At 49.8% G+C, this 9,525-nt stretch overlaps 1 protein-coding gene across 1 annotated transcript in view; it reads right to left on the minus strand.

Moving 5' to 3' along the window:
- Nucleotides 1-4,911, minus strand: part of LOC106817004 (dynamin-like 120 kDa protein, mitochondrial) — a 28,710-nt gene extending 23,799 nt beyond the window's left edge. Inside the window, exons 1-7 of the mRNA XM_014821650.1 lie at nt 4,796-4,911; nt 4,014-4,420; nt 3,322-3,457; nt 2,379-2,513; nt 1,778-1,822; nt 845-936; nt 43-204 (exon numbers count right to left, since the gene is read on the minus strand). Coding sequence (XP_014677136.1) covers nt 43-204; nt 845-936; nt 1,778-1,822; nt 2,379-2,513; nt 3,322-3,457; nt 4,014-4,328 — 885 coding nt within the window. The 5' untranslated portion in view covers nt 4,329-4,420; nt 4,796-4,911. The remainder of the gene's footprint in view (nt 1-42; nt 205-844; nt 937-1,777; nt 1,823-2,378; nt 2,514-3,321; nt 3,458-4,013; nt 4,421-4,795) is intronic.
- Nucleotides 4,912-9,525: the final 4,614 nt, after the last annotated feature.

The following is a 9,525-nucleotide window of genomic DNA, read 5'->3' on the forward strand; positions in this document are numbered from 1 at the left end:
ACCCCCCGCCTCGCCCCTCCCCGCCCCTGCATGCTCGTGTACCTTGTACTTCCTACGCGTCTTCGATCGCTGCTCCTGCCTGATTAGGATCTGCTTCTTGAGTTCGCGATTCTCCTTCTCCAGCTTCTCGATCTCGCGCTGGTACTTGAGCTGCACTTGCATCATCTCCTCCTGCATCTTGTCCAGCCGCTCCCGATCCGTCTGCTGCAACGCGGGCGGACACACGGAATGTTACAGACGCTCACAATGTTACAGTCGCACGTAATGTTATGCTCACTCGCACGCAATGTTACGCTCGCATAGAATGTTGCACTTGTACGCAATGTTATGCTCATACGCAATGTTACGATCGCACGGAACGTTACGCTCGCCAACACGCAATGTTACGCTCGGATGGAACGTTACGAATGTAAGGTGTGTTACAGATGTACGAAACAATGGCGATGAGGTAGTTTACGGATGTACGGCAAGTTACGGATGTACGGCAAGTTACGGATGTACGACAAGTTACGGATGCACGAGCCGTTACAGACGTTTGGCAGGTTACGGTCAGACGCAATGTTACGGTCACACGGAATGTTACGGTCGTATGCAAATTTTACAGACATGCAGCACATTACGATCGCACAGAATGTTACGGTCGAACGCAATGTTACGGCTGCACGCCACATCACAGATGTGTGGAATGTTATAGTTGTATCGCATTTTACAGATTAATGAAACGTTACAGATGACGACTGGGATGACCAAGTTCCAGCTAAAACATCTACTGCATGGGTCATTTTCCCCAAGCAACAATAATTAATAAAGTGATTAACAATCAATGTGATGTACTAATAGGTACCTCTCTGTACTCCTCATCTGGCTCCTCTCCCTTCGACTGGAAAGGGTTAAAACTCATTGACGCTCTCGCTAAGTCCACTCCGGCCTTGGAATCTATTGAGAAAATACAAAATAGCAACAGAGATATGCACTCGTCCTGTTTCGACTAGACCGTATGCACATACGTGCTCACATTTTACAAAGCCGATGTGCCATTGAATGGCCCTTGGAACCAGGGCAGGTGTCGAAATCAAGGGATTCTTGAAAGTGCCAGCCAAAATGTTGTTTTTCTGTTGGGTATTTTGGGTTTTACACGTAAAGTCCATAGCAGGGTGCACAACAGCTGTTTTCAATGACCAGTTCACGTGTTTTCTCACGCTAAGGAGTGCCATCTTTAAGGTTACACAGCGTATAGCAGCAAGACAATAAAAAAATAGGTGATGAAAAAAACTATTTTTTTTTATAGTTTTTTTTTTGCCAGAAAACTACAATGACATCTTCGCATTTGCGGCAGCTGACCCGCTCGCTACGGAAAAGCGGAAATACGGTAACCTCAACCCCTGCAAGGTACAGGCACATTAAACAAAGACTAGTGATGTAACGACTACTGCTTGTAAACTAGAAATTTTCTTCTTAGTCTCACCAGACAGAAAATGGTTGCTGCCAGAGAAAAAGGCATGTACAGAAAACTTACTCATGCAGGCAGAATCCCTGGTGCTTTTACAATAGTTTGATAAGAATGGCTTGGAAGCAAGTATTCCCTGCCAGCATTGAAAACAGGCAGCAAACTGACCCCTGTAGGTGGCAATACTGCTGCTCTCTGCCTCTTAATTTCGAACCCTGTAAACTGACCCTCGTAGTATAAGCAACAAAACCGATGCTTGCTGCCCCTTAAATTTGAACCCTGATACTGCCAATCTTTATCAACACGTACGCAAGCTGACATGTTACACACCTTCAGTCCCACGAGCCGAATTTCCAACAGCAGCCAAAAGCAGACCTGAAGAAGAAGTTTGCACTGAAGCATTCAGCAAGAAAGCGGCGAATACGCATTTTGATTTTAACAACCGCAAGCTTTCTGCCAGTCTTGGAAATAAGTCTGATATAACCCCAGCCACTCCGGATTCCGATAGTTTTTATCTCTACTGTATAACCTATATGGAAATCCGCAAAGATTAGCCAGTCCTGCTCAAAAGCTGCCAGTTTCGGACCACGGGGTATGAGCCACTGTTTCCAACACTGCTTTGTGAACTGACACTTCAAACTGCCATGGCTGCTGCTGCTGTACACCAACGGATCATATACGGATCATATACCGCACTTCATACACCAACGAACCATATACGGATCATATACCGCACTTCATACACCAACGGACCATATACGGATCATATACCGCACTTCATACACCAACGGACCATATATACGGATCATATACCGCACTTCATACACCAACAGAAGCAGAATAAAAAGCTGAGAGAGACAACCCAACCGAACATGCAAAGTTCGACCCCCCCCCCTCCTCGCCGCACCGTCCGGACGAATCTCCGTCCTACCTTCTGTGAACACTCTCGAGGTGTCTCCTTGCGTCGTGTCGTCCAAGAAATTTCCTAATTGCCTAAGGAGCTGCATGGAAGTGTCGCTCCAGCCCGACAGCTTTTCTCTGCCCGCCTCGAGCCAGCTCTCCGCTTCTAACAAAGAACGAACACGACGAAGAAAATGAGGAACGATGAATAATAACGATCGGATCTCCTATAGTTCACATAAAAATCATTTTATCTCAGTTATATCCATAATAAGTTATAATTACTTACAACGACAAAATTTATTTCGTCGTTGTAAGTAATTATAACTTATTACGGATCTAACCGAGATAAACTTATTTTTATGAAAATGAGGAAGTGCTCACGAGCTGAGCTGCACACGAAACGGACGACAATCTCAAAATCGCAAACTACTAGTGACGAAAACGGCCGCTCGTGCGTTGCGGTCATCGTGAGAGGAAAAGTATGCAATGTATAGGGCCACCCTTAAAAAATTGTTTGTTTCCCCTTAACCTACTCGCCTCTCAGGGTACCGAGTAGGTAGGTATAGGTGAAAAAAAAATTTCATTTTGTTTTGACAAGATGTGTCTATGTATATTGTATATTCTGTTTTGTGCATATGTTTTTGCAGAACGAATTTGATTTTTTTTTTTGGCAAAACGAAATAATTTTGGTTTTGTTTTAATCGGCCAATAAAATGTGTTTTGGCGAGTCGGTCGGTAAAGGGGAAACAAGCAATATTTTATCTTAGGCCCAGGCGATTTCAGTTTGCGATCTCAAAAATGTTGATATAAAGTTATGACAGCTTGTGCTTGTGTTTTTTCTTTGTTTCTTATAATCACATGGATCACACCAAATGTGCTTGTACACAAGTTTGCTTATATAATGCTTAGAATAAGGGGTTGACCTTCAGGCTGCTAGAGTGAATTAGGGAAGACTGCATGCACGTAATTACCCGGTAGCCTGGTTTCTGTGAGCTTCTGTCGAAATCTCTGGGCAATTGCAGTAAATCTGTCTAAATGTTCTTCGTTTGGAAAGTACTCCTTCATCCATTTCAGATCAGGTAATTTATCTTTCCAACTCTCGTATGTCTGAAAGGAACACATATATATGTATAATTGTACCAAAATTTGACATGTGGATTCTTAAACGCAATGCCTACTAATAAACTCGTGACGTGAAGTTAATTTTTAATATTCACCGCAAAAGAACATGCCTAGTATTATACATCATACAAACAGTTATCAATTCAAGGAACGAGCATTTATTCATTACTTTACAAATGCCCATGGCAAAATCCTAACACTGTTTGTTGAATCCTAATTTAGGACCTCCGGCCCTCATTTTCGCAAATGTGTGCTAAACTAAGCCGGGGTGCTATAAACTATAGGATTGTGACACAGTGGTTATTTGTCACAGTGTCAGTTTCACCCTTAACTACCTAAATTCTCGATCCAAACACATGATTACGCACAATACAACTGCTACCGCTCACAAGTTACTATTTTTACTAAGCAGCTTGTACGCATGAGTCGTATACGTGATTTATTTATTTAATTATTTATTTATTTATTTAGGTATTGTTATTATTATCCATATATACACGCCGCGTGACACGTGATGCGCGTGTGACGCCGCGATCCTTACCTCGTGCAACGCCACCCCACCTCCGACGGCCGACCCGAGGACCAGGTACCGCAGCCGCAGGAAGCGAAGCATCATTCCGCCGCCGCGACTCGCCGATCCCATCGTCCTCCTGCTAACGATGAGCGCGCCGCCTCCTCCGCACGCGAGGAAGCTGACGGACGTGCGGGGGAACAGCGCAGCCGGCAGAGCATGGACCGGCGTCGGCGGAGTAGCGCGGCGCCGTGCGAGGCGGAAAGGAGACTGGAGGCAACGAGAAGGCCGGGAATGGCGCGCACGGGCGGCGGCCGGCACGCCTGGTTCCATCGTCCGCTGCATCGGCGAGTAACTCGGTCGCTCGCGGGCAGCGAGGACACGGGCAGCGGCAGCTTGGTGCCAAAGCTGCACGAATACGGCAGCAGTTCAGCGCACTGAGGACAAAATGAAGAATGTGTAAACATAATAGTAGCAATGGCGAAAAATTTCAATGCCTACTAATTCCTAGTTTTAGTTAAATTTGGACCGCCCTTGTGTATATATACTTACCATAAATGCTAAACTAAACCGTGGTGCTAAACTAGGATAATAGGGCCGCAAATAAATTTATCAGTCGCGGATAAGTTATCGTACGCAGCTATTTCAATGAATTCCACTCTCAAGACTACACCAGCTTGCCTTGGCGTTGGCTTTTTGTCTTTGACTCCGCACTCGAGTCAAGGATATACCGATTGAAGATTCCCACTGTGGGAATCCCACACATACATACATATATAAATGAGCTCATGACATCTCTGTCAAATACATACCCAGTTCCAAATCTTCCTAGCAGTATTGCTGACATTTTAGCAATTGGAAAAAAAGCTGTCACACGAAATATCTAGAGAAACGACAACAATCGGTGGAGAAATATTTCGAAGTGTAAATTTACTTCGGGCATTGTTTTGTACTATCATAAGCGGCTCGACTACCGTTTGAGGCGTAAAAGAAGCAGGACTCGATAGAATATCATATCAGAGCGTTTAAGGAAGTTTGTCTTCTATTAACTTCTTTATCATATCTATGCTATCGATATACTGGATCTAACTATACTATTAGAGTATCTGTAGTATACCTAGCTGACAGAAAACGAATGAATGTCTAATAGAATTCGCGTGTTATGTTGGTTTAAGGACTTCCAAAATTGCACAACTGTAAGTTGATTCACCCTAAGGGAGTCCCCTAAAGGGTGGCGCAAAGCAGCATATTACAGAGGATAACAGGCTTCGAAAACATATAACTATATTAGTTACTGACACTTAAAAAGCAAGTAAAAGTATTAAGGAAGAGAGGAGAGAGAGAGAGGAGAAGAGAGTAGAGATGGTAGACGACACACAGAGCGAGAGATGAGCGTAGGAGAGAGAGAGAGAGAAAGAGAGAGAGAAAGCAGAGAGAGAGAGAGAGGGAGAGAGAGAGAGAGAGGGGGGGGTAAGAGGTAGAGGTTGTAGACGAGAGAGAGGGGGAAACAGAGTAGAGAGGAGTAAGAAGAGAGAGAGAAGAGAAGAGAGAGAGAGGAGAGAGAGAGACGAGAGAGAGAGAAGAGGGGAGTAGGAGAGATGAGAGAGAGAGGAGAGAAAAGAGAGAGATGAGAAGCAGAGTAGAGAGAGACGAGAGAGAGGAGAAGAAGAGAGATGGGCGTAGAGAGAAGGGGTAAGAGAAAGAGGTAGAGAGGAGCCAGAGAGGGGGTAGAGAGAGAGGGGGTAGAGAGAGAGGGGATAGACAGAGAGAGGTAGAGATCGAGAAAGAGAAGACGGATCTGGAGAGAGGGGGTAACGACAGAGAAGAGTAGAGATCGATCGAGAAGAGGGGGTAAGAGGAGAGAGGGTAGGATCAGAGAGCGGTAGAGATCGAGAAGAGCGGGTATGAAGAGAGAGGGGGTAGAGAGAGAGACGGGGGTAGAGAGAGAGGGGGTCGAGAGAGAGGGGTAGAGAGAGAAAGGGGTAAAGGAAAGGGGTTACGAGAGAGGTATCTGTGGCGCTAGGACCGAGAGTCAGGGGCTGTGGAGACTTGAGTAGAGGGCGGTTTAGGAGAGAACGGGCGGCCGTACGAGAGCGAGGGTGGGCGTAGACGTCGACGCTTGAGAGATGGGTAAGATTCGAGATGAGTGGCTGGGTAGCAGTAGAGTACGCGCTGCGGCGTCGGCGCGATGGTAGAGGTGAGTATGCGTAGATGGGTTAGAGAGGAGACGGGGGCGCGCCCCGGTGGTAGACGGAAGCGAGGGGTCCGGCGCCGCGGTCGTGCCAGTAAGCGGAGAGATGGTGCGGTAGAGGAGAGAGTGCGGGGGGTGCTTTGTTTAGGAGCGGGAGGAGAGGGGGTGAGGTGTGGTTTGTCCGAGTACCCGGAACGGGCCGTTTTTTTGTGTCCAATTGAGAGGAGGCGGTAGAAGAGGGGTGTAGAGAGAGAGGGGGGTAGAGAGAGACGGCTGGCGTAGAGTATGCAGTTAGAAAAGAGAGAGAGAGAGGAGGTAGGAGAGAGAGAGAGAGACGAGGATGACTGATGTAGCAGAGAGGCAGAGAGAAGTGGTTCAAGTGGGGAATAAGAGGGACCCCTTGATTAACGGTGCGCCCTGCCCTCCCTGTTCGGTATCGAGCGTATGTAAGACCCGAGCCCTGAAAGCTGGTCGCAATGGTGGTCAACTCCCACGTTGAGTCTGTAATAATAAACTACGCGGTGCAAGTCGGCGTGTGATAAATGTATGTGTGAATGCGGAATTGTCGGGCTGTGCATGCCCAGCTGTGGCATCCCAGCTGTGCATCCCAGCCTGCAAATATAAGAATTTAACCAAATTAATAAATGTAACATGTCGCTGTCTTTGTCCGAATACGTGCACACTTCTCGCCAAAGCTGTCTACATCATTTGTTTGCGGTTTGTTTACCGTTGATGATCGTAACTCCGTGTGTCGCATGCTGGCCCCTGTGTTATCAGCATCCTACGTTTAACTCTGCTATCCCGCGTGCTTGTATGGTACGTGTGTTGTCACGCAAAATGTTTGATCCCGACGGAGCGCGAAGTAGAAACGTTGTGAACCAATGAAAACCAGAACAGCTGACAAATACAATAAGATTAGGATTTCAAGTACACAAATTCTCATTTATTTTAGAAAAAAGTTATTTATCAAAAATTCACATTGAACAAAAAATGCATTGAACAATAAATGCAATAAATACAAAAAATGCATTGAAAAAAAATGCATTGAACAATAAATCGTCTAATTTATCAACTAATAAATAAATAAACTAAGCCCAGACAAGCTTCAGGCAGCAGCTCTGTATAGGCAGCAGGCAGCAACCCATGCAGGCAGCAAGCTCTCTGTGTGGGCAGCAGGCAGCAAGCTCCATGCAGGCAGGCCAGCTCCGTGTGGGCACAGGCAGGCAGGCCGCAGCCTCTGTGTGGGCAGCAGCAGCAAGCTCCATGTGCAGCAGCAGACTCTGTGTGGGCTTGCAGGCAGCAAGCAAAGCTCCATGCAGGCAGGTAGCTCTGTGTGGGCAGCAGCAGCAGCTCATGCAGGCAGTAGCTCTGTGTGGGCACAGGCAGCAAGCTCCATGCAAGCAGCAGTCCTGTGTGGGCAGCAGGCAGCAAGCTCATCACGGCAGCGCAGCTCTGTGTGGGGCAGCAGCTCTGTGTGGCAGCAGGCAGCAGCTCCCCATTGGCAGGCAGCAGCTCTTTGTGGGCAAGCAGCTGTGTGGGTCAGCAGGTCAGCAAGCGTCCATGCAGGCAGTAGGCTCCTGTGATGGGCAGTCAAGGCAGCAAGCTCATGCAGGCAGCATCTTGGTGGGCCGCAAGGCAGCCCAGCCCATGCAGGCAGCAGCAGCAGCTAACTGAGTGGGCAGCAGGCAGGCAAGCTCCATCAGGCAGAGCTCTGTGTGGGGCAGCAGCCTAGCCCAGCTACATGTAGAGCAGCTGTGTGGGCCAGCAGGCAGCACGCTCCATGCAGGCAGCAACTCTGTGTGGGCAGCAGGCATGCAAGCTCGCATGCAGGCAGTACTCTGTGTGGCAACAGGCAGCAAGCTCCATGGCAGGCCAGCAGGCAGGCAGCTCTGTGTGGGCAGGCAAAGCAGCAGCTGTGTGCGGCAGCAGCAAGCAGCTCTGTGTGGGCAGCAGGGCAGCAGCTACATCCAGGCAGGCGCAGGCAGCTCTGTGAGGGGCAGCAGGCAGCAGCTCATCTGTGTGGGGCAGCAGGCAGGGCGAAGCTCGCCATGCAGGCAGCAGCGTCTGTATAGGCAGGCAGGCAGCAGCTCCATGCAGGCAGCAGCTCTGTGTGGCCACAGCAGTTAGCTCTGTGTGGGCAGGGCAGCAGCACGAGCTCCCATGCAGGCAGTAGCTGCTGTGTGGGCACAGGCAGCAGGCTCCATGCAGGGCAGCAGCTCTGTGGGCAGCAGGCAGCAAGCTCCCATGCAGGCAGCAGCTCGTGTGGCAGCAGACAGCAGGCTGACCATACCGGCAGGCAGCAGCTCTGTGTGGGCAGGCAGCAGCAAAGCTCCATGCCAGGCAGCAGCAGGCTCTGTGTGGGCAGCAGGCAAGCAAGCTGAACATGCAGGCAGTACTCTGTGTGGGCAGGACAGGCAGCAAGCTCATGCAGGCCGTAGCTGTGTGGGCAGGCAGGCAGCGCTTCACATGCAGGCAGAAGCTCTCTAGTGGGCAGCAGGCAGCAAAGATCGCAATGCAGGGCAGCAGCTCTGTGTGGGATGTCAGGCAGCAAAGAGCTCCATAGGCAGGCAGCAGCAGCTCATGTAGTGGGCAGCAGGCAGCAAAGCTACATGCAGCAGTAGCCATCTGTGTGGGCAGCGGCAGCAAAGCTCCATGCAGGCAGTAGCTCTGTGTGGGCAGCAGGGGCAGCCAAGCTCCATGCAGGCAGCGCTCTGTGTGGGCAGCAGGCAGCAAGCTCCATGCGGCAGTAGCTCTGTGTGGGCAGCAGGCAGCAAGCTCCATAGCAGGCAGCAGCTTGAGTCCGGCAGCAGGCACGCAAGCCTCGTCATGAGGCACAAGCTACATGCAGGCGTAGCTCTGTGTGGGCAGCAGGCAGCAAGGCTCGCATGCCGGCAGTAGCCTGTGGTGGGCAGCAGGCAGCAAGTAATGCAGCAGTAGCTCTGTGTGGCAACAGGCAGCAAAGCTCCATGCAGGCAGTAGCTTGTGTGGGGCAGCCGGCAGCAGCTCTCTGTGGCAGCAGGACAGCAAGCTCGCACTGCAGGCAGTAGCTCTGTGTGGCAGCAGGCAGCAAGCTCACATGCAGCAGCAGCTGTCTGAGTGGGCAGCAGGCAGCAAGCTCCATGGCAGGCATGCAGCTCTGTGTGGCAGCAGGCAGCAAGCTCGCAATGAGGCAGCAAGCTACATGCAGGCAGTACTTCTGTGTGGGCAGCAAGGAGCAAGAGCTCCATGCAGGCAGCAAGGCAGCAGCTCTGTGTGGGCAGCGGCAGCAAGCTCCAGCAGGGCAACAGCTCTGTGTGGGGCGCAGGCAGCAAGCTCCATGCAGGCAGTAGCTCTGTGTGGGCAGCAGGCAGC

The sequence above is a fragment of the Priapulus caudatus genome, unplaced genomic scaffold (genome assembly GCF_000485595.1).
Source record: "Priapulus caudatus unplaced genomic scaffold, Priapulus_caudatus-5.0.1 Scaffold1559, whole genome shotgun sequence".
NCBI lineage: Eukaryota > Metazoa > Priapulida > Priapulimorpha > Priapulimorphida > Priapulidae > Priapulus > Priapulus caudatus.